At 43.7% G+C, this 27204-nt stretch overlaps 1 protein-coding gene across 6 annotated transcripts in view; it reads left to right on the top strand.

Annotated features, from left to right (window-relative positions):
* Positions 1-27204, top strand: part of EPN1 (epsin 1) — a 1407891-nt gene that overhangs the window by 489159 nt on the left and 891528 nt on the right. For all 6 annotated transcript variants that reach the window (XM_044080699.1, XM_044080709.1, XM_044080717.1 and 3 more), the window contains exon 4: positions 10275-10393. In XM_044080699.1, coding sequence (XP_043936634.1) covers positions 10275-10393 — 119 coding nt within the window. The remainder of the gene's footprint in view (positions 1-10274; positions 10394-27204) is intronic.

The following is a 27204-nucleotide window of genomic DNA, read 5'->3' as shown; positions in this document are numbered from 1 at the left end:
ATCTTGGAGATGGTGTCGCCAAAAGAAATTTCTTCAAAGGGAGTATCAGGACTCCTAGATTCCTCTGACCCATAATCCAAAGGAGAAGGAATTTGAGAAGAGTAAGCAAGGGGTTCCTCTGCAGAATCCAGCTTCTCCTCAGAGGAGTCATGTTCCCTGGGTCTTCTAAGTGGAGTTGAGGACCAAGGGGGAGCTGGAACAGAAACCCCCTGAGGAGGTTCCAATGGCATCAAACCACTGAATAAATCCTGAGTGAAGGTCAGGCACGCATTCTGTGGATCCCTAGGGGCAGGAGAAACATGTTAAGTTTTTTTTTGTTTGTTTGTTTCTTTAATGGGACATCTGCCCTGTAAAACTTGGAAGGCTGTGACCCAGGCCAGCATTCAGTAACAGTAGTAGGGAGTTCTTTCCTAACTAACATCTGAGCAACACCCCTATGCCCCTCCAAAATGATCAACAGTGGTTCCCCATGAACGTCTGAAACAGACCTCTGCAAAGCTGCATTGGATGTGCTTAAAGCTGGATCCCACTGGCTCCCAACCTGGTCACAGCAGAGGAATCTGATAAAGCCAGGCAAACCTCCAGGCACTCACTAACCTCTGGAGGGAAACGTCTGGCAGATGCTGGACAGCGGAAGATTCCAGCTTAGGTTTCTTAACCTTCTTGCCTGACGGCTGACCATCGGGGTGGGAAGTTCCTTCCATAATATCTTTAGCGAGGAGCTTAAGTTGCTGATTCACAAGATAGAATGCTAAGGAAGAAAGCCTATGTTTCAGAGTCTTTGGTACAAAGCCTGAAAGATTGTACAGGGCATATCGTTGTGAGAGGTGCCCAGGCAAAACAAACACTGTAAATGGTAGTCTTTATGGGGAATCTGTCTCCCAAGCTGGCATTTACCCTTCTTGGATGACATGAAATCCAGGAAGCAACCAATAGACAAGAGAAAAAGAAACCCCAATAGAGCTGTTTCTACAACTGCTCGGAAACCAGCAGAGGAACGTAGACATTCAGACTGACGATCGAGAGATGGCATTCAGAATTGCATCAAAGAAGTTCTGAGGGATGGTACATCCAGGCATCACCTTTATGCCTTATGGTACGCGAGGAGAATGTGTGACATATGACATTCCTTAAAGCAATCTAAGGCTTTAGTATACTGGCAGGACGTCAGGCTGCCCTAGGCAGGGAATCCCAGAGGAATACTGCAACAGTGACATGAAAGTACAGTTAAATCTTCAGATCATTTGTTCATTTCTTGTGAAGTTAAGAAGGGACAACCTCTGTCAAAACAAACCATTGTCAAATGGTTGTCCAAGGCCATTCCTTTACTTGCCATAACAAAACTGTTTATGGGGAGGGTCAAGGCCCACTCTACCAGGGCCTTGGTGTCATCTGTGGCTTCTTAAAAGGGTTTAGATTCTAGAATTATTTTAGAAGCAGCAACTTCATCCTGTGTACATACTTTTAGAAAGCATTACAAGCTTGATTCCTTCTTAAGGTCCAAATCGGGCATTGCTAGGACAATTCACCAGAGGGTCCTAGGCTCTTCTTCTTCCACCTCTAAATTTAGTAAACTGTTGTAGTCTACCAATATAGCCAAGTTTACTGCAGCAGTGATCAGTATGAAGAAAGTAGTAGAGTTGTGTAAGTAAACTTATAACAGTGAATGTTTGAGTGATCACTGGTGCAGTAGCCACTTCTGCCCTCCATGTCTTTTATCCTATTGTCTAGTTTATAACTAGTAAAGCCAAAGACCTCTGTGTAGTACATAGTATCTTTATTACAAACATCTGGGTCTATAGCTGTATTTGTAACTCCACTATTAAGTGAACCTCCTGCTATTAAGTGCGAACCTGACAAAATTTCAAGCCACTATAAATCCTGAGAACACATCTGCCATTGCGAACTATTCACAGAAACCTTGTATAAGCATGTTAATAGCTGCATAGAGGCAGATGTACCCACCAGGAAGAAGTACAGAACTAACTTAAAAAAACAAGCTACCTTGGTGGAATCACAGAATCAAATGGCTGTGTAACAGGAGGAAGAAAATCATGGCAAAAATTAGGAAGTACAGCACCCAGGATAAAAGTACTGTAATTAAACTAAACAACTCGGAGGACAAATAAAGTCTACCAATACCAAATTTGAGGTAGGTTTGGCCTCCCAGGCCAAGGACAACCACAAAGCATTCTTTAGCTATGTCTGCTACCTCAAAGGCAATACACAGTTGTGTGCAGAGCTCATTGTAAATGGAACCACCTGTACTGAGCCAGAAGATATAGCAAACCTCCTGGCTGATAAATTCAGCTCCAACTTTGCTCCCCTCTCCCCCTCAACCTTTCCTCAGGAAATGTCATCAAATATAACTCCCCCTCCTATCACTAGGGAATATGTCTTTAATGCTCTCTCTAAGACCAAGATCACTGCATCAGTGGGCCCAGACAGTATCCCAGGATGCCTTCTAAATAGCATGAAACATGATCTGTCGGGGCCTCTGGAATTACTGTTTAACTGTAGCCTCCAAACAGGCTTTGTGCCTCATGAATGGAGAAAGACAACAATTATCCCTCTGCACAGAGGTGGGCCATCTACAGACCCTGGAAACTACAGACCCATAAGTCTCACTAGTCTTGTATGTAAAGCCATGGAAAGAATTATCATGGAGATGAGCTATAGAGATATAGTAAACCTCCAGACACTGGACCCAACCCAGTTTAGTTTTGTAAAGGGCAGATTATGCCCACTCAACCTGATTAACTACTTTGAGAATGTCACCAAAGCAGTGGATGAGGGCAGAATAGTTAACAGTGCCAACCTTGACCTGGCCAAGGCATTTGACACGATACCCCACTTAGTAATTGTTGACAAACCTAAGAGGTTAGGTACAAACCCGTATGTCACCCAGTGGATAGTCAGCTGGCTCACAGACAGGACTCATGACGTTGGAACTGGGAAGTCCAACTCTGCAAAGAGGCCAGTCACAAGTGGAGTCCCTCCGGGATCAGTCCTTGGACCGCTCCTTTTTGGCATTAACTTCTCAGAAGTCAAGGCCCAATGTCAGTGGTCTCTGGCTGACTAAATTTGCAGATGATTGCAAATTAGGAGCTGTCATTGAATCTCACACTTACGCAGGCAAACTACTGGTGTCAAAGTCATAGACTAAAACTAAATGCCAAGAAATGCATAAAAGTATCCTTTGGGAAGTCGTCCATCCCTGGTGACTATCATATTGACAACACACCCCTTAGAGTTGACCCAGTAGTCAGAACTTAGGGACACACACACATATAGTAATCTAGCCTTTGATCATCACGTGTCTACAATGGTAAGGGAGTCATTCGGTGTTGAGCAACTTATAAACAAAGGTATGGCATTTAAGTCCAAGGAAGTCATTGTTCCATTGTATTCCGCATTCATCAGACCTATCTTTGAGTACAATGCCCCCTTTGGTATGTACCTAACCAGGCATATCCAATGACTGGAATGTCCACAGAGGTTCCTCACTAAAAGAATATAGGACATAAGTAATGTGTCCTATGCAGACCAACTCAAGGCCCTATCCCTGTATTCTGTCTCCTACAGGCTTTTGAGGGGAGGTCTCTACTTGGCATGCAGGGCATTGTCAGACCCCACTCTGATGGTCCTCCTGCATATCCACAAAACAAACAGTACCGAAATTACCCATTCTAAAGACTTAAGCCTCGCCTGTGATGTAAATAGGACCTGCTGGAATGATAGGTATGTATCCCAGAGACTACCCCATCTGTGGAACAGGCTCCCTAATCTAGTTCAGGTGCAACTTGGACAATTGTATGGCAAACCGGAAATTCATCCCTGTTTTGGCACTTATGTTTCTGATGCAAACAACTAACCTGTGAATGGTTCATCTCCCAGGCCTGACTACGGTAAAATGTCCCTATACTGAATTTGGCGATTTTAGCAGGTCTTTGGATTGCCTTAGGTTGGTATGTATTTGAGAGGCATAAAGTAGGGTGGAGATAAGGTGGGAATTTGCTACTAAAATCTTTGCTGCTTTGGTGAGAAGTTGCTTATTTCTGTGTAATGCTCCTAGTTTTTTGTGGACTTTTTTATGGTTATGAATATGTGAATGTCAAATTTTAGTTTATCTATTTCAACTCCTAGCAGTTTGGTGTGTTCTGTTGGGTGTATAGTGGTGTTGTCTTTTGCTGTGATGTTGAAGTGAGAGTTGTTTTGAGTATGTTTGGGTTGGAAGATGAGTAGTTTAGTTTTGTTTGGGTTGAGTATTAATTGGGCATCAAGTTTCAACAGAGGAAAAGGCTTCCTGTGTGACTTTTTGCAGTTTGGGTAGGGACTGTGCTGAGCAGATGATGGTTGAGTCATCTGCGTATTGTATGAGTGTTCCATGTTTGGTAGCAGAGGCTAGATTATTGGTGAAAATAGAGAAGAGTAAGGGTCCAAGGATGGATCCTTAGGGAAACCCCTATAGAGACAGGTAGTTGGGGAGGTATGTCATTCTGCCATACAACAGATTGTTGGCGGTCAGACAGGTAACTCTGAAACCAGTTGGTGACTGATTGAGAGAAGGATAGGTTATTGAGGACAGAGATGAGTTGTTTGTGTGGGACCATGTTGAATGCTTTTGGTAGGTCTAGGAAAGTAGCAGAGGAGAGATGGCCATTGTTTTATGCTGAAGGATAGTGTTAGTAAAGGGGAGTAAGGCAGTGGTGGTGCTATGGTTTGGTTGGAAACCATGCTGAGTATTGGAAAGGAGGTTGTTAGTAAGGAGGTAGTCTGAGACCTGAGAGTGAATGCATCTCTCTAGTAGTTTGGAAAGTGGAGAGGGAATAGCTATGGGGCGGTAATTGGTTAGTTCTGTGGAGGGGCCGCCTTTGTGGAGGGGACTTGTATGTGATACTTTCCGTAGTGTGGGAATGTAACTTTCTGACAGAGATCGGTTAATCAAGATGGATACTGGGTAGGCTAGAGCATCAGCTGCGATTTGTAGGTATTCACTTGGGCGGTTGTCTGCTGCTAATTTGGTGGGCTTAAGTTTAGTTAAGAGTTTTTTTTATGTTGGAGGTAGGAACAAGAGAAAAAGAGAAGACAGTGGGGAGATGACTAGTTGAAGGTGTGGGTTGGAGGGGAGGAGGGGTTTTGTTGTCTAGCTAGTGATAGTATGGTTTGTGTGAAGTGTGTGTTGAATGAGGTAGCCATATTTTCGGAGGAGTGGGGGATGTTAGGAGGAGGGGTACTGACTTTACCTGGGTGCAGGTTGGAGTTTATGGAGGACTAGAATTGTTTGGAGTTGTGTTGGGAGGACTCTAGGGCAGACTGGTAGTATTGGAATTTGTTCTGTTTTATTAGCTTTTTGATTTATTGTGTAGTTCTAGGAATTTCTGTCTAGTTGAGGGGGTTTTGGTTTTGCGCCAGTGCTCCCAAGCCTTATCCCTGTTTTTCATTTCTGACTTGTTGGTTTTCTGTAGCCATGGGAAGGGTTGTGCTTTGGTTCTGGAAAGTCTTATGGGGGTGTGGTAATTAAGGATGCTCAGGAAGGTAGTATTAAAAAATTCAACTGCATCATCAAGACTGAGGTACATTAGAAGATGCCAGTTACATTCTTTGAGGGATGAGATGAATGTGAGTGGGTTAAAGTTTAGTTTTTTACGTATTTGATGGTAGATGACTGGTTTAACTTGGTATAGGTGTTTTTTGAGTAGGAATGTTGGGGAGTGATCACTGAGGCTATCTAATAAGCAGCCTGCTATATATGACTGGGGGCTCTTACTGACTAGTATCCAATCCAGGGTAGTGTGCTTGTTGGAGTTTTTATTTATCCTGGTTGGCGACTGGACTAGTTGGATCTGGATGTTTAGATGTTGTTTAGATATTATAGCTATACCGCCTCCTTTCTTGTTTAGCTGGTATACTGTTAGTATGCTGTAACCAGTAGGGAAGATTTGTTCACTGGTAATGTGAGGTTTTAGCCAGGTTTCTGTCAGGATGACTATATCTGGGGAGTACAAGTCTATGGTGGCATGGAGTTCTTGGACCTTGTTGGACATACTTGTAATATTTAGGCTTAGTAGAAGGTGGTCACTTGGCTTTCTATTGGCTGTGGTTTGGGAGAAGTGGTTTCTAGTCCGATTATGAGGAGTGAGGTTGGAGATGGTGGGGCCAGGGTTGGGGTGGATGTCTCCACTTAGGACTAGTTTTGATATGCATGAGGTTATTAGTTTTCTCAGTTTTTTGAATGTTTGTTTATTAGGGAAACATTATGATTGTGCTCTGTGGGTAATAGGTATGGTGGGAGGGTAACTACATTAAGTTGAAGGGATGCTTTTTGTTTGAGTAATATAGTTGATAGAATATGTTGGGGGTGCTTAGGGATGGTTCTTGAGTTGGTGGGAGGGGAGCTGAGTGAGGGTGAGACATGAGTGGTGGTGTGATTAGTAGTACAGTGGTAGGGGTTGAGAGGGGGAATGATGGAGTTTTGGTAGGATGTAAGATATACAAGGAGAGAGTGCATGCAGTGAGCATAGGTATGGTATGCATGTACATGTTAGCTGAGGAGGAGGGATAGTAGTGGGAAGATGGAGGAGGTAGTGTTGGGTTTAGTGCCGTGGTTGGCTGTTGGAAGATGGGAGGTGTTTGCGTGTGTAATAAAGGTAGGATCACTGGGGGTGGGTGAGATTTGGGGGCAGGGTGGGGAGTGAAGTGGTCAGAGACCCTGTTAGTTGCTCTTACGAGGGGGGCTGGAAACAATCGGGTAACAGAGTAAACTGATATAAGAACAAACGATAGTGAATGTGGAGACTCAGGTAGGTACCCTGTATTTCTACGAACTATCAGTTAGCTCTGCCCCAGTTCAAGCAGTTTCAGTAAGTTTTATGGCATTTCCATAATTTCTCTTTTCATATCTCTTAACTTTTAAGCTGCATTACTTCTTGTCCGTCTATAAATTACTAACTTCAAAAACACCCCAGTTTGATCTTTTCCCTGCAGCCATCATGCTATAAGTTCATTAACTATTGTTGTTTTTTTTGTTTGTTTTTCTATTCAGTAATTAGTCAGTATGTTAATTTCTCTTTTTTGTGTTAAAATTTGTTTTTGTAAGTTATATTTAAAAATCATGTAAATAAGCTCATGTACAGATGTTTTACCGTGCAGTTCTAAATGTGCGTCATGTGTAACTTAAATGTCTGGGCCTCCTCTGAAAATGGGTTTTATCCCGTCGGGCTTTTCCTGGTCACAAAAAAATGAACAAATAAATCCTCTTATGCCTAGCACTCATTTGACTTTGCAATGTCTTCTGTTGTGCCTTTTTAAATTATGTGGCTTCCTCCCCTATCTTTGACAGCCTGGTCTGTAAGCATAGGTGTACATGGCCATTCATAATTTCCTTATATTACCTCCTTCCACATTTGTGACACTGTTAATATGTTTGCTGTACCTTTGTGTATTGCTTTGTTAGCCTCCCTTGCTTAATGGGAGTGATCATTATGGTCGTAGATATGCACACTAACCTTTGTCTTTCACCTCTGCTACAGTATTCCATTTAATGGGCATGTCTGTTTTGTCCTTTTTACCTTTATTTCAGTACAGTCTAATTCTCAACCCATCTACTTCCTATAGCTCATTTAATGTGTTCCAGAGAATGCAGTTCTTTGATTCTACTGTATGATGTCTAAAGCTTGTGATGATGGTGTTTATAGCTTGTGTGCATTACACCCTGACTGCTCATTGTCATTATCTACATTTTAAGCCATTTTCAAAGGCATTTGATGGTCTAATGTGATTAGGTGGCATTAATCTACAAACCACATTCTCCTGATGGTGGAATCGGCATCTTATCCTCTTATACACTGTTATTTCCACCTCAGCAGTCTGCCCTCACAATTTACTTGTTTTCTCTATTTGATTGTGCATTTTTCATAATTCTTTCCTTTTATCCCTGCACAGTGTTCTCCAATCCATTTTCTCCTCCATACTTTAGCTGTGATGTTTGTTATATGTCTCCCTTTGGTCAGCTGTCATTTAATTTTGTGCTATATTGTCATGTCTCTTTTTCAGTTATATAAAGTGCTATGTTCTTTTTCTTTCTGCGTAAAACCTATCCACATTTGAAGTGATTCTTTATATATTGCAGAAAAAAATATATTTTAGGTAGGCAAAAGAATCATCCATGTACAACAGATGCGAAAGAAAAATTACATTTCCCTTGGATAGGATCATTATTAACTAAAGCCGTAGAAAGCAGACTCAATATTTGATTATTCTTGTTGGCTGCAAATATCACTCTATCCACCATTAGCGAGCAAGTGAAATTCAGTTACTGAAGTAATTGGACGGCTTAAGGGCAGGAGAATGTAAACACACAGATGCACTGCATCTGTAAGGTATTCTTATGGTTCCCCCCCAACTGAAGTTAGTATAAAATGAGATGTAGCACAGAACTGTAGTTAGCTGATCTGACACACCCGTCAACTTTATCTTGTGGGAGGGAAGATTGGTCTTCACTTCTTCACTTTGAAGAAAAAAAAATGTAAGCAACAGGTTGATGCCTGTCAAACTACTACATACTGAGTGCTTCATTGCCAGCATTTCATAAACAAGTACCCACAGAAAATGCTGCTCTCATGCACCATCACCCCTGAATATATGGAAGTATGCAACATAACTTTATTTGCCAAAGAGCTGGTTTCAGATGCAAAATATTTATAGCTGTATCGTTTTGATCCTTTATGAATTGTACTGCATGGATGTGCACCATTTGTGAAAAAAAAAATTATGCACTTGTATCAATAAACTGAGACAGCATGAGATAGAAGATGAACACGTACACATAATTTTAGTACGTAAAGGTTTGGAGATGGATAAGTAGTATATTCAACCAAGAGACTGAAAATGTCAGCAATAATAGGAAACAAGTAGTTTCAGACTTTAACGATACACTTGCTTTCTGACCTTTTTTCAACAGTATTTATGGCAATGATTTTCAGAGCAGCTTAGGCTGTCAAGTGGGTGAGTAGGTGTGTGCATCCGTATTGTGTTAGCTGTGCAGCTTAGATGTTCAAGTAAATAAGTCCAGCCTATCTTAAAAACTCATGTAGTTCAAACTTTTCAGTTGCTTCATGTCGTGCTCTTTGGCTGCAGTATGTAGTCATGCCTTAACACCTTTGGATGCACTGCGTTTGAGTTGATCATCGTTGATGAGCACCACAAAGTATTGTCAAGTAAGCTCAATCCTTTACTATTCCTATCAATAGTAGCTTCAATAACCTTCTCTACCCAAAAGGCTGTACATTTCTGCAGTGGAAGTGCACCCCTCTGGATACATCAGCAGGAGATTGTACCTGGTGCTCTGGATGGATTTTTCTTAGTTTATTTGAAGTACCACATTGGGTCTTCAATTGAAACAGCTTTTTAGTGTTTTGGGACTTACTCTGTTAACAAAAGGGAATGGATGAGTGAAACTTTTGCCTCAGTGTAGTTAGCTAGACATACATGTTGTGAACACTGTGCTGTGCAAATGTCTCCATCAAATGTATATTGCTGTACCAAATGCAAAACTGATTTCTAGGACGTCAGCAGTCTTCACACATGCTACTACTCTTCAGGCCCTTTGTTTAGGTCTCTAGCTCTGCTCATGAGCTACCAGTGTTTGCAGTGGCTGAGACTTTTCTCTGTAAGCACAACATCAGGAAAAAGGTAGTGCTTGCAGACAGTTGTGTGATGGAAGCTTAGATTCAAGGGGCTACACACGCACACGCACACCACACATGTACATTATCCACTATTTGCTCCAGTTCAGGACGTTTACTTTAGTTTCCTGATTGTTGGCTTGTACCTCTTAGTGTGTCAGACCTGTTTCACTTTTACAGGTTACTACTTGGAGAAAAAACGCAGAGAGAATATGAAGCTGCTTTTGGTATCAGTACTGTCAGATTTTATTAGGCTGTTTTATAGAGGATTTACTGGGTGGTATTTCCCACTAGGCTGTAATACTCTTGAGTGGTCTTTTGAGATCTTCACTTGAAGGTTTGCCATAATGGTAGGCTCTAACTTTATCTTCTCCATATTGTGTGTTCTGTCATGGTACAGTCATATCCATAGATCTGGCAATCACTGCATTTGTTTAGTGTGTTCTCAACTTTCATGCTGCTTTAATTGACCTCTTTTCTGGTTTTCTGAATGGTGGTGGTGTTGGTTTTGCTGACAAAGGGGCTGTTATTTCTCTGATTTATAGAGTGCATTTTATTTTTAATTGGTATATCTGTTTTCACTTGCAGCGTCAGCACCCAGCCTCAGTCAACATGGTGAGCAGGACCAGGCTTGGCCTCAGAGTAGTGGAGAAGAGGAACTGCAGCTTCAGCTGGCACTTGCCATGAGTAAAGAAGAAGCAGAACAGGTAACTTTACTGAATGGCTGGGTTGGAATATTTTCCTCTAGTGTGATGGAGATAGGAGCAGTAACACTGAAAGTACAATTTAAACTTTGGTCTTCATTTTCCATTGTCCTTGTCTGACATAACTTCTTTCTTATTCTAGGTTTTCCCTTTGCTAGTCGCGCAGTATTGTAGATAACAGTAAGGCATAACAGTGATCATTAAGGTTACAGCACACAAACAGATTTTCTGTTTTGTATTTTTAGGATGTACAGCCTGGAGATCATCCTCAGTGTGGGACTCACAGTTTGCCGTAACCATTGTCTTACTTTCATCTTTGTCTGTCTCTTTCACTTCCCATTTCAGTCTGAGCTGACTCTTTCAAAGATAACGTGCTAAGTTTATCACAGTTGCTGTCAAATGGCAGTTCAGGTAGTGTTCCTTAACTGCTGTCAGTGCCAGACTTGCAAACTAGAATGATGTAATAGTGCCAGTTGTAAATGGTGAATACTTGTGAACAAAATTTAGGAGGAAGAAAAATGTCATCATCTTTCCCCTTTGTGTGTCCCATTGAGATTTTCTAACACTGCTGAGGAGATGCAGAGGAAAGGGTATCTCTGTCTGTTTAGGAGGTTGCAGTTGCATAGAAATGGGTTACCCAGCATAGCATGTGTGTATAAGGGAGCCAATGGGGGAGGTTTAAGAGGTAAAGGGGGAAGCCATGCTTTATAGTAAATGCCAAGGTCTTTGGGTTAGCTGATTTAAGATAAACCTAATAGCCTATTGTGTTTTCCACTGAGGTGGAAATGGAAACAAAGATGTTAGGAAGCAGCAACCTGGGAGAGCATCATGACAGTGGTGGGTTGTCTAGAGATAACAGCTGTACCTGTCCTATCCTATCCTGGTGGAGGGGAAAGAGACCATTCACAAAGAAGATCACAGACTCTAACATGACCATTGTTAATCCTGCAGTGTTTTAAAGAACAGTACTTCCCTGAGTAGTCTACTTCATTTAAGAACTTGAGATAGAGAGAGAAAATTGTTCAGGCATTTTTGGCCAGTGTTAGTCTACAATGGGAAGGAGGCAAGGGAGCAAGCAGATAGTTATGTTTGAGAAGATACCAGTAGGTGCCATAATGGGGAGTGATTCTGACAAAGCAATACCTTGTTTGTGCTTGCAGTCAGACATGGAGGCAAACACGTGGGGACATTTGATGGAGAGACCCAGCTGAGGCCCACAGCTTCAACTGGGGCTAACAATGTGGCTACTCTGTGGGGGATGGGGATTTTGTTATGTAGCAGAGAGCTGGGAACCGAGTCACAGTAATTTAAGTGTACCGGCTTCCCTTGTAAGGGGTTACTTTAAGGAGAGACCGAGGGAGGTGGCAGTAGTGAGCATGAATTTGGGACAGCAGTGGCAGAAGGTTCTAGAATTACTTTGAAAAGGGAACTGGGGAAGGTTACAATGGAGGAGATAAGGTAGACTTTGCTAGCAGACCTTTCTTTACAGAGTTTGCGGGAGGTAGCTATGGAGGCTTGTGGTGCTCAAACAGGGGTATATTCCGTCAAGGATGACTAGAGGGAGCAGTAGTACAGCAGCTGGTATTACCTTTGGCCTACTGCCAGGCACTTATGGCCATAGCTCGCAATACTTACATTTGCAAGCCTTATGGACATAAAGCAGGATCTGTTGTCGGTATTGCAAGGCTATGGGCAGTGGCAAAAGGCTGGCAAGGCAAGAGACAAAGCAAAGCTGCTTTGGTGCCTTTACCTTTTATTGACGATGTATTTCAGAAGGTAGCTATGAACATTGTTAGACCTGTTTAGTATCCAACGCTTCATAGATAAGAAACCTGTCGTCTTGATCATTGATTATGCTACTAGATAGATGCTCAACAGTGGTAGATATGTCTTCCACTGAAGCAGAGAAGGTGGCAAATACCCTGATGAAAATGTCTAGAATAGTATTTTCTATTAGAGAAATATTGACAGAGGTGCTAATTTCATTGCAGACCTGCTGGCCTGTTGAAGTGTTGTTGGGTAGAACATTTTAAAACTACCGTATCACCCTCAGACCAGTGGTTTTGGTGGAGAGGTTTAATTGTACACATGTTGAGAGCATTTGCTGACCACTGCAAAAGGGAGTGAGTGGGTTAAGTATCTACCCCATTTCCTTTTTTGAATATAGGGAGCTGCTACAGGAATCCACATTTTTTGCCCTTTAAGCTGCTGTATGTTCACATGGTGAGGAGAACTCCTTGATTTAAATTGTTTATTTATTTAAAGTAAATAAAATAAAAAATAAATTTAATTTGTGATGAGAAGGAAGGTGTGTGCAAGTCCACAAAAAGTCTGTTCTAGGGTACGTCCTAAATTTCCAGACTAGACCTGGAGAGATCACTGGGATGGCCAAGGAGCACCTGGTGCAAGCACAACAGCAACCAGAAAGTCTGGTGTGATATTTGCTAATGTATGTAAATATAAATTAAATAAAGTGGAAAGAGGAAATACCTGCTTGTTCCTTCAGGTCAAACACAGCTTCTTAAAGAGAAACCCCTCCCACCTTAATTTGCACCTCTGACCCTTCATATATTCTCTGTATTAAGGCTGTTATTCTGTTAGGGTGCATAACTACCACTGCCATACTTCTAGAACCTCAGCTGACTCTATTGCATACTTTCTCTGCATCAAGACACATCTGTCATAGTTGCAATTACTTACACTGCGCTTCCCTCTGGATCAGCATTGTTCTACTATTGTCAGATGGATGCCTCCCACGTTGATCCATATTTGTCAGTTTTTGTAACACCTTTGCCATTCTTTTAGCTAGTGTAGACCCAGACTTTTTGTAATCCTGGTTTAAATTTGAAATGAATCTATATGAAGCTGGTTCTGAAATTTTCCCTATGTGGGTAATACTGCTGCAACAGTTTGTTTTTCCTAGATGCTAGTACTCCACGCCTCAATTTTAAATAAATAAAACCTTCCAGATCTTCCCTCTCATTTGCCAAACTTCCAAAGGAATACCCTCTGGTTCCTGCAGGATTCCATGTGGATTGATTTTTACCCTGCTTTTTTATGTTTTTATCTGTATGTGAGCTGAAGTAGTTAGAGTGTTTGTGTCAAGGCATTCAATTAAATACACATGGTCATATGAAATGTAATTTCTCTCCAGTCTAGTACATTTATTGTACCTTGGGGAATAATCTGCATATTCTTTCAGCACTGCTTCTATGAAATTCACTTTTTCTGTACCAAAGGATGTCCTTCTGTATCATTGTTGCAGTGTTCATAATTATCTAAGGGATCTCTTGCCAAGGATAGCCCAACGTCATGCCAGTATACCAAAGCCTTTAGTACTTACAGGAGTTGTACTTCACACATATGCTCACCATGCAAGGCATAGAATGTAAAAGTGATGTACAAATGCACACACTCAGAACTGCTTTGCCACCAGTCCAAATGCCCTTGTTGAACATGGGTTTGAACACTCTTTACCGTGCCATGTTTCAGATAAGTGCCCCATTAGGGTTTCTTATTTATCTTTATTTTTTATTTAGTGCTTCTGGGTTTATGTCATCCAGAAAGAGGGAAAATGGCAGTGTAGGAGGCAGATTCCCCATAACCAGTGTCTTTTCTGTTTGCGTGCTTGACTGTGTTCCATCTGGTAGGTTTTGTCCGTAAGACCCTACGTAATCATCTCTCTTTATCTATTTACCTTGAAAACCAATGTCCTAAGCTGTTTGCTCAAGGTTCTGTGGTGGAGTCTTCCCATCCAGAGGGTCAGCATCTGCCAAGAAAAAAAGCCAAAAAACTTAGGTTTAATATGGCTGCTGTCCAACTTCCCTTAGACGTCCCTGTCAAGGCTAGTGAAAGCCCAGAGGATTGTCCTGTAGTTGCCTCAAACTCCTCTGCACCGGCCCTGTCGGAGGTCAGCATAGACCTGACTTCACACACGTCCTTGGAGACTTTACAAACGTCTGCTCCTGACGTTGAGGTGGAACTTTGGCTGGTTATATCTGAGGAACTGAGGGGGATTCCTCAGATCTTTGTTATGGAGGAAATCCCTACTACGCTTATTGAATGTCACAGGGGTCTGATCCTGTGATGGTGTTTTTAAGTGGACATTCCACAGAAAAAGAAACAGAAAACCAAGCATACTTCCCTGTAGTTAAGGATCCCCAGTGCAAATGACAGGATTTTACCCAGGGGTTGTTTAGTGCTTTAATGACTTTAAAGCCTTCTCAAGGGGTGTCAGTGCCTGGTCCTCTGTGGTCTTCTTTTCCTCTTAAAGACCCAAGGGAACTAGAATCTTCAGATGAGGATCTGGACTCTGGGGAAGAGTTCCTGGCTTACTCTTGTCAAATCTCTTTCCCTTGGACTGTGGTTCGGAGGAACAGGATTCTGTTAGTCCAGATCCTCCTTTGGTGGAACTCTCCTTTGGGGAATACTGTTGCCTGCATGATGGAGTTTAAGTGGGATTGTTTTCAAGTCTCTGACATTTAGAAAAGGTATTATGAGCTCCTCCAGATGGAGTCTCGTAATCCATCAGCTGTTCATTTTGTTCTGGCTGCCCTCCTGGATACATTTCAGCAGCCTCTTCTCAGCTCCCCTGCAGCCAAGACACCTCATAGAATCTGACGTTGTCTTCATTTGATCTTCAACCTGTAGTTATAGGCAACGACATCGGTGGCGAGCTGGCCGTATCCAAGCTATGGTGCCGAAACTGAGCTCCTGTCCTACCCATAATGCCCCTCTCTCTTCCATCCCCTCACATCTCGTTTGCTGCCATTGTAGCTACAAGTGAGTCATCTGAGCTCAATCTTGAGGTTTTTTGTCTAGTGTTGGGATTTTCTTTTTACTCAGGTACTGTTTAAAGTTTTCCTGTAACTTTCTAAACTTTCCCCTACCCTTCACGATGTTCTTCATGTTTCACTGTTGCAGTCATCACATTTGGGTTATCTGCCTGCAGGTAACACTCAGCCGGCCTGAATACCAGAGTCTTGGGACTTCTGTGTTGGATGCTGTCGCTTCTTCCAAACAGGTCCACCTCTGGTGTCCCCCATCTGTTCCCGAAAAGCTTGAATATTTTGGGTTCCAGTTTCCATTCTTGTGGGTCCATGAGATTTCTGCTTAAGTCATCTGCTAGTGAATTTAGTTTGCCTGGCAAGAATTGAGCTTGCAGGTGCATTTGGTTGCTCAAGGTTGTGTTCCACAGAGCCATGGCTTGGCTAGTCTGCAGAGTGGGTAGGAATGTGTTCCCCCTGCTTGTTTATGTACCACATAACTGTGGTGTTGTCTGCCTTTACCAATAGTTGTCCTGGAAGAATAAGGCCTTTGAAGGCTGTCAGAGCATTCTGTACAGCTACCATTTCTTTTTGATTAATATGCAGGTGCATCTGCTTTGGGTTCCATTTGCCCTGAATACACTGCCCTGCCATGTGAGCTCCCCATGCATAGTCTGATGAGTCTGCTGTTAGGGTTTGGGCGGCAAGGGCTAGAGTGAAAGAGAGTCCCTTGTTGTGGTTGCAGGCCTCTGCCCACCAAAGGAACTCTGCCCTTGGACACGGAATGATAGGGATTATTGTTTCCAGGTCCTGAGAATGTCGATACCATAGACTTTTTAGATACCATTGAAGTTTCCTCATATGCAGTCTTGCAGATGGAATTAACAGAATGCAAGAGGCCATGAGCCCCAGAGCTTGCAGTATTTTCCTTGCAGATAGCTGGGTTTTTGTGGCCAGTAGGTTGAAGTAAGTTGTCAAATAAATTTGTTTCTCTGGAGTGAGGAATTCCATCTGGGAAGTTGTGTTCAAGCTTGCTCCCAGGGAAGTTGTGTTCAAGCTTGCTCGCAGGAATACAATCTGTTAGCAGGGTACTAGGTGTGATTTCTTTTCATTGATGGTGTACCCCAGTGAAGTTAGAAGTCTCTTTACAAATGCCAGGTGCTGTTGTAGCAAGTCCTGACTTTCCGCCTGAATCAGGCAATCATCCAAGTATGGGTAAATCTGAATACTTCTCTGCCTGCAAAATGCAATGGCTGGAGCTAGGCACTTTGTGAATACCCTGGGCACAGTAGATAAGCGAAATGGAAGTGCAGAGAACAGATAGTGCATAGAGCCTGCCCTGAAGCGAAGGTATTTCCTGCAAGATTCCCTTATGGGGATGTGCAGGTAAACTTCTTTTAAGTCTAGGGTTGCCAACCCAGGCATTCTTAGCTAGCATAGGAAGCAGCTGTTGGCGAGTTAGCATTTTGAATTTTGGAACCACCAGAAAGGTGTTGAGAATAGATAAATCCAAGATAGGACGCCAGGAGTTTTATTTTCTGGGAACCAGGAACAGTCTTGAATAAAAGCCTTGTCCCCTTAGTTCTGCTGGGACAGATTAAATAGCCTTGATGCTGAGGAGAGAAAGTACTTGCTTTTGGGCCTCCGCCCACTGGTTTGGGGGGAGGTTTGGCCATCCACTTAGGGTTGGGAGTGAGGGGAAACAATGTTTAAAACCCATTTGTCTTTGGTAATATATTCCCAGTTTTTTGCATTTTGGATGAGTTTTCCTCCTAAAGGTGCAAGTACTTGAGCAAGGCCTGGGGGAGTGAAGGATAAGTCATTGTGCAGGTTTACCATAGGGGGTGGCTTACTACTTCCTGTTTTGGATGTGGGAGCACCCCACTGCTTAGATCTGTGCACAACCTGAGACTGAAGTCTTGGGGGTCTGCTGCCCCTGGGTTTGGACTGAGAAGGACTGGAAAGGACCAGTTCTTTGAAGGCCAATGCCTACTGAATCTCTAGGTGGTTGTATTTGTAAGAAATCTAACAGTTTGCATAGATTTAGCTTTCTCCTCCATCCTTTTGAGAGCAACTTCTGCTTTATTGCCAAATAGGAGTTTTTGGTTTAAGGGTGCATCCCGTAATTTTGTTTTGACATGATCTGGCAAGTTTTGTTCCTTAAGCCAAGCACGCCTTCTAAGAACAGCCCCAGTGACAGCAGCCCTACAAGATTCTTCTAAAGCATCAAAACCACATTGCAAAGTACGTTTACCAACTTGGTCAGCAGAATGCATTAACTCTTGTAAATCTTTGTGTTAATTAGCCCCATAATATGCTGCTGATACTTTAATATATGAAACTGGCAATTTAAAGCTCTAATGGTCAGAGTAGCAGAGGTGTATACTTTCTTACCCTATCTATCTAAAGCCTTAGAATCCCTGTCTGAAGGGGTAGGATTCTTGGTAGTAGTAGCCTTAATAACTTTTGGTCCTTGGGAAATGGTCTCTGGATCCGCAGTAGGATTCTTGAAAAGAAATTTGTGAGAGTCAGGTACTCTATAGTACTGGTCAGGTTTCCTGGGAGCTGGAGCTAGAGGTAAAGTATCTGGGGTAAGGCTGGATTCCAAGAAAACATCATCTACAATCTCCAGAAGAGGAGGGATAGCTAGAGGCCTGTGCTGAGACAGGTTCAAAAATTCTTAGAGTCTCTTTTTGGACTGAGAGTAGTCCTGGCTTTGAAAAATCTTCTGGAGGGGAAGCAGAGGGAATGGAATCCTCTGCATCAGAATCCTCATAGGTAGACAAGGGTTTGTCCTGGTAGTCAGAAGGAACAGAGATATTAGATTCCTGATCAGAAGAATCAGAAGGAAAATCAGTTCTAGGTCTCTCTCAGGCTGGCTTCCCCTAATTAGTCCCCTAATAAGGTCTTCAGCCATTCTAATCATTTGTTTTTGAGGCCTCTGTAGGCGTGAGAATGCGCTTTGGTTGTCAATATAGGCGTAGTGCGAACTTTAGGTCTGAGAAATTCAGTATTTTTGACTTGAAATGAAACCGTCTGTTTAATATGAAAATCGCTAGGCATGAATACACCCTCAGAAGCCGGTGCCTGCACAGTGGCTCCGGACCCATCCAAGGTATACATCCACAGGTTCCATAGTCGAAGAAGCATCTCACGGCATACCGGACTCCGAATGGGTCTCAGTAGAGGCCTGTGAATCTGTAGAAGCGGATATCAGGGGCTGGCAAAGCACCTCACTGAGTACTAGTGGACTGGCGACTAGCTTAACGGTAGCGTCATCAGCAGTTTTGGACCTATGCGGTCTGTCACTGTCTTTATCCTTAAGTTTGTTCAGAAGATCAGTAGTCGGATAGCTTACCGATGCCATTTCGGAGTACAGAGATCAAGAGAGAAAGTATTTAGCTACAAAAATTGCCCGATGACTGATAGTTCGGGCGTTGAACAAGGCACAGAACCGACAGCGAGGGACATCGTGGTTTGGGCCTAAACAGGTAACGCATTAATGAAAATCTCTATGAGGTATTTGCTTTCCACAGGCAAGACAATTATTCATTTTTTCTGACATCAGTTAGAACAAGAAAAAAGGATCCCCAACAAGGTACTTATCTTTTAGAAGACTTCAGGTCTGAAACTCAAACGAAAATTTCAGGAGTCAAACGAATGGCACTTGCGAACTGCTTCTGCTTCGGGCACCGCACAGCAAGAAAGACTGATGTAATGGCATCGGCTGCACGTTTTATACACCTGACTACCTGACGTCATGGAAGAAGCGACAGCATCTGTTGCAGAAATCCCAAGACTCTGGTATTCAGGCCAGCTGAGGGCAACCTGTAGGCAGGTAACCCAAATGTGATGACTGCAACAGTGAATACACTTGAACATCTACATTTATGGTAAGTGTACACAATTGTACTTATTGCATAAAGCGTTTCTTTTGTAGTTCTCTTCAGTAGGTTCCCCTTGTCTTTCTGTCATGGTTAACAAGTCGGACAAGTCTGAGAAGGGTGTGGGATTTAAGAAATGTACTGGGTGTCGACATAAACTCCCACTCTTGGATGGTCATACTCGATTGTGTGTACTGTGTTTAGATGTTCCTCATCTAGACACTGGGTATTCTATTTGTGCAGGTTTTTCCTCTCGTACCCTTGTGGACAGGAGAAAGAAGCTAATATTAAAGGGTTTTTACCCAGATGTTCATGTTTCACTGTTGCAGTCATTACTCTGGGGTTATCCTGCTGGCAGGCTACCCGCAGTCGGCCAGAATTCCAAAGTCTAGGTCCGGCGTCAGTTGCTGTTGCCTCTTCCCTGATGTCAGTGTGCCAGGGGTATAAAAGATGCAGCCAACACCATTTTCTTCAGTCTTTCTTGCCGCACGGTGCCCAAAGCAAAAGCAGTTCACAAGTGCCAGTTGGCCGACTCCTGAGATTTTCACAGATGAATTTCAGATCCGAAGTCTTCATTAAAGCTAAGTACCCCATTGGGGAAACTTTTTTCTTACTCCAGACCGATGTCAGAAAAAGTTAACAGTTGTATTTCTTGTGGGAAGCAAATACCTCATAAGGATTATCATTCTTACTGTATTCCTTGCCTAGGCCCTGATCATAATGTTGCTAGCTGTCGGTTTTGTGCTAGATTCAACAAACGCACTATTAAGCGTTGGTTTGATTTTGCTTATTACTTTGGCCGAAAATTCAATAACATAATGCCGTCGGAACAGCCGACGACCGGAGTTTCTAAAATTGCAAGGAAAAAGAGAAGGACAGGCATCCGAGATCCAAAACTGACGATGAGACTTCCGCTAAGCCAGTCGCCGGTTTGCCAGTTCTCAGTGAGGCGCTTCTGCAGCCCCTGACAACCCGCTACCTCAGAGCCACAGGCCGCTGACGACTTCCACGTGGAGCCAGCTAGGCCTCTGGATACTCAAGGTATTGGACACTCGGAAATCATTCCCTCAGATGGGTCCGGAGCCGCTGAGCAGGCATCAGCTTCTGAGGGTGTTTTCAGACCTACACAGCTATATGTAAAGCCTACTTCAGCTTCAAAAGCAAAGATTACAGCAGCTTTAAAGACAAAGAAACACGTACAGCATTCTCCAGGACAGACTTCCATGCCCAAGAAACAGATGCTCAAAATGGCCGAAGACCTTATTACCTTGATCAGGGGTTCCCATCCCCCTCCTGACAAGAGGCCTAGGCAAGAGACGGACTATGACTCTTCAGATCAGGTTTCCATTTTCTCTGACTCTTCTTTTGTACAGGAATACTCTCTTCCTGCCTATGAGGATTCTGATGCTGAAGAATCCATTCTTTCAGCCTCTCCTCCTAAGGATTATTCGTTTGGCGAAACCCTGTATACCATGAAGGAGCACTTCCACTGGGAGAACCAAGATTACTCAGAATGAAAGAAAAGGCTTAGAGATTTTCTTTTATTTCCTCAGCACAGGCCTCTTGCTATTCCCCCTGTGCTAGACATTGTAGATGTATTTTCAGAGTCCGTCCTTTCTCTAGACTCCTTACCTCCAGCTCCTGTTAAACCAGACAGATACTACAGGGTTCCTGATTCACATAAATATCTTTATAAAAACCCTGCTGCTGACCCAGAAACTATTTCTCAGGGTCCCAAGGGGGTTAAGGCCGCTACTGCAAAACACCCTGTCCCTGACAGGGATTCAAGGGCACTAGACAGATGGGGGAAAAAGGTTTACACTTCTGCTACTTTGGCTGTGAGGGCTTTAAATTGTCAATTTCATATGATTAAATATCAGCAATACTTAATGTCACTGTTAAAACAGAAAATGTTGACTAATTCTGATTGTACAGAAAATAAGGAAATACAGGATTTATTGCATGCAACTGAACAAGTGGGAAAGCATACATTGCAGTGTGGTTTTGATTCTGTGGAGGAACTCCTGCAGGGCTGCAGTAACGGGTTCTGTCATTAGGAGGCATGCTTGGTTAAAGAAACAAAATCTGCCTGATCATGTTAAAGCAAAATTATTGGATGCTCCATTACAGCATGATACTTTATTTGGTGTTAAAGCAGAGGAGGTTTTGAAGAAAATGGAGGACAAAGCGAAATCTATGCAAACAATAAAGGATTTCTTACAGGTTCAGCCACCAAAATGTAGCAGGAACTGGCCCACAAAGAATTGGTCCTTTCCAGTGTCGGACCAGCCACAAAGAGGCAGATACAGACGTCCCAGAGGTAGATCCCAGCCCTAGGGCTCATACAGGCATAAACAGTGGGGCGCTTCTACCTCCAAAAGTGGAGAAGACAAAGCACAGCCATACAGGAAACTGTCCCAATGACTTGCCTCTGCCAGCACCAAGCACTTATCTTCTTGCAGCCCCCTTACGGGGAAAACTAGCACTTTTCTCTCAAAATTGGCACATGATCACCCAGGACAAATGGGTATTGAATATAGTGTCCCAGGGCTTCAGGTTCCACTTTCACACCCTGCCAAAGGCAAAAGGTATGCCAAACCTGCCACACAATCAATGGGCAGAGGCACTAAAACTAGTTTTGTCCCTTATGCAAATGAGGGCCATTTAGCTAGTACCACAGCAAGAGCAGGGACAAGGATTTGACTCAAGACTTTTCTTGGTTCCCAGAAAGGACAAAGCCTGGAGACCAATACTGGACCTGTCTTTTCTAAACACATTTCTGGACGTTCCAAAATTCAAAATGGTAACTGCAGCAGCTTCTGCCCATGCTGGGCAAGAAGGCTTGGCTTGGCTTGTAACTTTGGACCTAAAAGAGGCATACCTGCATATACCAATCAGGCAATCTTGCAGAAGATACCTCAGATTCATAGCTGGCTCAATACACTACCAATTCTCTGCACTGCCCTTTGGCTTATCTACTGCGTCCAGGGTCTTCACAAAATGCCTGGCACCAGTAATTGCATTTTGCAGACAAAGAGGAATTCAAATTTATCCTTACTTGGACGACTGCCTTATACAAGCAGAGAACAAGGACACTCTACTAAAGTATCTGGCGTTTGTAAAAAGATTATTAATTTGCCTAGGGTACACAGTAAACAAAAAGAAATAAAAATGAGTACCCTCTCGAGAGATAATATTCCTGGGTGCAAGCTTAAATACAACTGCCCAGATGGCTTATCTCATGCCAGACAAACAAAGGCAACTAACTTCTTACTTCAAAATGTTGGCAACAAACACCCATTTATCTGCAAGAAAAATTCTGCAGGCCTTGGGCTTCATGGCATCCTGCTAATTCTATATGCCAGACTGCATATGAGGAAACATCAGTGGTACCTAAAAAGTGTCTGGACTCAACATTGTCAAAGCCTGGAAGCATTAATTACCCTCATTCCTTACCTGCAACAGTAGTTTCGATGGTGGGCTCATGCCTGTCACCTCAACAAGGGACAGCCATTCACTCTACTCACAGCCAGGCAGTCAGTAACAACAGATGCATCAGATTATGCCTTGGGAGCACACATGGCAGGAAAATGCATTCAGGGCACATGGTCCACAAGCCAAATGCATCTACATATCAATCAAAAAGAAATGCTAGCTGTTCAGAATGCCCTGACAGCTTTCAAGGATCTACTCCATCCAGGACAACTACTGATAAGGATGGACAATACTACAGTCATGTGGTACATAAACAAGCAGGGAGGCACACATTCCTACCCCCTCTGCAGACAAGCCATGACTTTGTGGAACACAGCATTGACTTATCAAGTACACCTGCAAGCACAATTCGTGCCAGGAAAGAACAATACTCTGGCACACAAACTAAGCAGAAACCTTACGGATCCCCACGAGGGGAAACTGGATCCACAAATTTTCAGCATGATAAGAAAGGAATGGGGATGCCCAGACATAGATCTATTTGCCTCCCCTCACAACTGCCAACTACAGAAATTCTGCACAAGGACTTATCTCAAGCAAGCATGGAAAGTGGATGCTGTGTCATTCAGCCGGAAAATTCTAACAGTATATGCCTTTCCTCCTCTGCCTCTCCTCCCCAAGGTACTCCTAAAGGTCAGACAAGAGGAGCCAAGAATGATTCTGATTGCCCCAGACTGGCCACGCCAGCACTGGTACCCAATCCTAAAAAGCTTGTCTCAAGGCCCAGCATGGACATTGCCTCTAATTCCTCACTTACTGACCCAACAAAACAATCAGATTCTGCACAGCCAACTCAGGACCCTAAATCTAGCAGCATGGCGGATAATGTAATCATTCAAAGCACACCTCTCTCTAAAGCAGTGATGGATGTTATTTTGGAGGCCAGGAGGCCCAGTTCCAGAAAATCTTATGCAGAAAAATGGAAAAGATTCTGTGCTTGGAACCAGGCACAAGGAATTGACACATCAGTACCAAACATTCCTCAGATTTTACAATACCTAACTGAGATGCTGGACAAAGGCCTATCCTTTTAATCAATTAAAATTCATGCCTCTGCCATTTCAGCTCATTACAATATGGAACCTCCTATTTTTTCCCATCCATTGCTAAGGCAGTACCTCAGAGGGGCCAAAAACATAAGACTTCAAAGGAGAGCCCCAATACCTGCATGGGACCTCAGTTATGTCTTGGAAAAACTCACACTGCCCGCCTTTTGAGCCAGCCAGTACAGCTGATATAAAGTTTTTATCTTGGAAAACAGCTGTGCTCCTAGCAATAACCTCTGCAAGATGAGTGTCAGAGTTACAGGCACTCATGGCTGTCGAACCTTTCATCATTTTCCATCCAGACAAGGTTTCTCTGAGGATGAACCCAACATTTATGCCTAAGGTAGTGTCCAGTGTGGCCCTTAACCAAACCATTCATTTGCCTACCTTTTATCCAAATCCACAGAATAAGGGTGAGAGACTTCTGCATTCCTTGCACATACACAGACAACTATGCTTTTACTTGGACAGAACTAAAGCTTTCAGAAAAACTGAGCAACGTTTAGTGGCATATGCTGCAGGATCTCAAGGAAAGCCCATCTCAAAACAGACTATTTCAAAATGGATAGGCCACTGCATTCATTTCTGCTACTCACAATATGGCAAATCAGTGCCCAAGGGCATTGAGCCTCATTCTACCAGGGCAGCAGCCACTTCAGCACCCTTTCTCAGAGGAGTACCAACCAAAGACATTTTAGGGGCTGCAACTTGGAGTTCAGTGCACACTTTTACAAAGCACTACCATTTACCTCTCTACTCTAGATCCAGAGCAGTCTTCGCCACTGCAGTTCTGCAAGGCCTTATAGCCTCTCCTAATCATATTTAGGCCCAGCCACCCAGGCTTAGCTGTGGGATTCAACCCAAGAGTAAAGACTGCAACAGTGAAACACGATGAACATAGTACAGTTGTGTACCTACCATAAATGTAGATGTTCGAGTGTATTCACTGTTGCAGTCCAGGTTACCCACCCTCCATCCCCCTTTTCTTTGCTGGGACTTACCTATGCTTCTCTATCTTATATAAACAATGTGGTGTATTTGCTTGTAGATGAAGGAAATGTTTATTTTACTGCATGCTTAATTATTGGCATAATATTTTTAGCCTATCATTTTGGGGGCACCTGACATCTGTGGCAAGAAAAACTGAAGAAAATAGCGTCGGCTGCATCTTTTATACCCCTGGCGCACTGACGTCAGGGAAGAGGCGACAGCAACCGACGCCAGACTTAGACTTTGGAATTCTGGCCGACTGCAGGTAGCCTGCCAGCAGGATAATCCAAGAGTAATGACTGCAACAGTGAATACACTCGAACATCTACATTTTATGGTAGGTACACAACTGTACTTTCTTCTAGTGCGGGCACAGGGACTCAACCTGCTAAGTCGCTAGAGAGCAAAAGCAGGGACATGGACAAGAAGGCAGAGAGAGACGAATCTAAAAGCAACGACAAGCTCCCAGAGAAGCAGAGACTGACTGAATCTTCCCCTGCTGCTGGTGAACCTTCTCCCAGGATCAGGCTTGGGTTATCTTCCTTTCAGCCTAGGTTCTCGCCCAGGCAGCACTCCAGGCCTGCTTCAGTGGCTACCTCTGCCAGGTTCTCCCATAGTTTATTAGACAGAGAAGTGGATTGGTCGATGAGACTGTTGTTGTGGGCTCAGATCCAGCTGGGAGTCCTTCCCTGCCCGTTTTAGGGCATCCTCCTTTCCTGAGCCCCTGGGCTTCGGGCCTTGCAATTGCCTGAAGCTCCCAGCATCAAGGGATCAGCGCCGACATTGTTGGTTTCTTCACAGAACATGGCCTTGGGTTCCTCTGCCCCTTTTTCTTTGTTGGTGGAGGACTGTCGGAGTTGTAGCTTGCTCGGCGTCTATCCCAAGGGTTTGGTGTGGGCATCTAAGGTTTCAGCGCTTTCCCTCCCCCTCAGAGTTTTGGCGCTGAACAGCTCGGCACACCTGGATGCAGCTTTGTGATTTCTCTGAGACCTTCATGACGTCCTTTACGAATACCCCTTTGGATCTTCGCTGTTCGGTCCATCCATAAAGGAGACTTTAGCCCAGTGCGAGGGCGGTAAGACCCTGCCTGCCATCAGAATCTGCTTTCCTATTCCTCAATGTTCCTACTTCAGGTATCAGAGAAGGCAGTAAAAGGTTGTGGTCTTGAAAATCCAGGGCATTCCATCAGGATGCACCTGCTGAGTCTTTCCCTAAAGGCAGACAGGGGAATGATTCTTTTAGATTCCACTCTAGGGGCAGGAGGGCTTCAAGAGAACAAGGGTCTTGGGACTCCTGCCTGGACAGATCTTTCCAGCGACCCTGAAGTGTTGCCCAGCTGTCCTAACCAGGAGGCCGTCGTGGGTGCATCCATTAGCCTGGGAAGCCATCACATCGGATCAATGGGTGCTAAAGGTAATATTCAGGGGGTATATGATTCCCTTTCTTCATCCTCCAAAGGCTCGAAAGTCTCTCCCAGATGTTCAACCCGCTTACAGGGAGGCAACTGAATTGGAAATCTCCAAGTTGCTAAACAAGTGAGTCATCCAGCCTGGCCCCCCAGAACTATCCAGATCAGGCATCTAGTCAAGTTCTGTTTGGTGCCCAAAAAAACGGGGGGACACAGACCGATATTAGATCTTACCCAACTGAACAGGTTTGTCGCCAAAACTAAGTTCCGGATGGTTACAATTCAGTCAATTCTTCCATGCCTTAAGAAGGACATCTGGATATGCTTGATTGACCTCAAAGACGCATACTACCATATAAAGTTGGACAAGCTCACAGGAGATTTCTACGCTTCCAATTAGGAGCCAGGCATTACAGTTCAGGGTGCTCCTTTTTGGCATCACAACAGCTCCCAGGGTGTTCACCAAAGTGGTACCAGTACTAGCAGCGTATCTGAGGCCACAGGGGATGCAGGTTTTCCCTTGCCTGGATGACTGGCTTCTGGCTGGATCCACCAAACATCAGCTTCTTCAGGCCTGGGAATAGTTCTTTCAGTTAACTTCGACCTTGGGCATCCCGATTAAATTTTCCTAAATCAAAATTGGAGCCTTTCCTTTCCCTGGAATTCATTGGAGCACTGTGGTTTTACTTAACATGGACAGGATTCGGTCTCTTCAAGGCCAGGTGAGCATTCTTCTGGAGACACCTCAATTATCAGCATCAATTATCAGCAGCCTAAATCCTTCAAGCTCTGGGATCCATGGCAACAACCATTGTCATTTTAACCTTGGCAAAGCTACACATGCGGGTTCTTCAATGGACCCTATCAGTCCAATGGTCGCTTCTGGACCAGCCCCTGTCGCATCCCATTTGGCTATCCAGAACCTGCCAGTCCACTCATGTGGCTAAACATTCAGAATCTAGCAGAGGGTCAGTCTTTCGTGGCTTCCTCTCCGGTGGCCACTGTCACCACGGATGCCTCCCGGCACAGGTGGGGTGGGACATTAGCTAGGACAAACTGTTCAAGGGATATGGTCAAAGTTAAGATACCAGTCTTCACATCAACATTCTGAAGATGAGGGCAGTGCTTCTGCTGTTGCAGGCACTGTGTTCCTTTCTCCCCCAAAGAACGATTGTGTTACAGAGACATGACAGTTGTCTGGTACATCAACAAACAGGGAGGAACC

Source organism: Protopterus annectens, chromosome 1.part1 (genome assembly GCF_019279795.1).
Source record: "Protopterus annectens isolate FY-2018-M chromosome 1.part1, PAN1.0, whole genome shotgun sequence".
Taxonomy (NCBI): domain Eukaryota; kingdom Metazoa; phylum Chordata; order Ceratodontiformes; family Protopteridae; genus Protopterus; species Protopterus annectens.
Note: the sequence above shows the minus strand (reverse complement) of the source record. Positions and strands in the feature narration are given on the sequence as shown.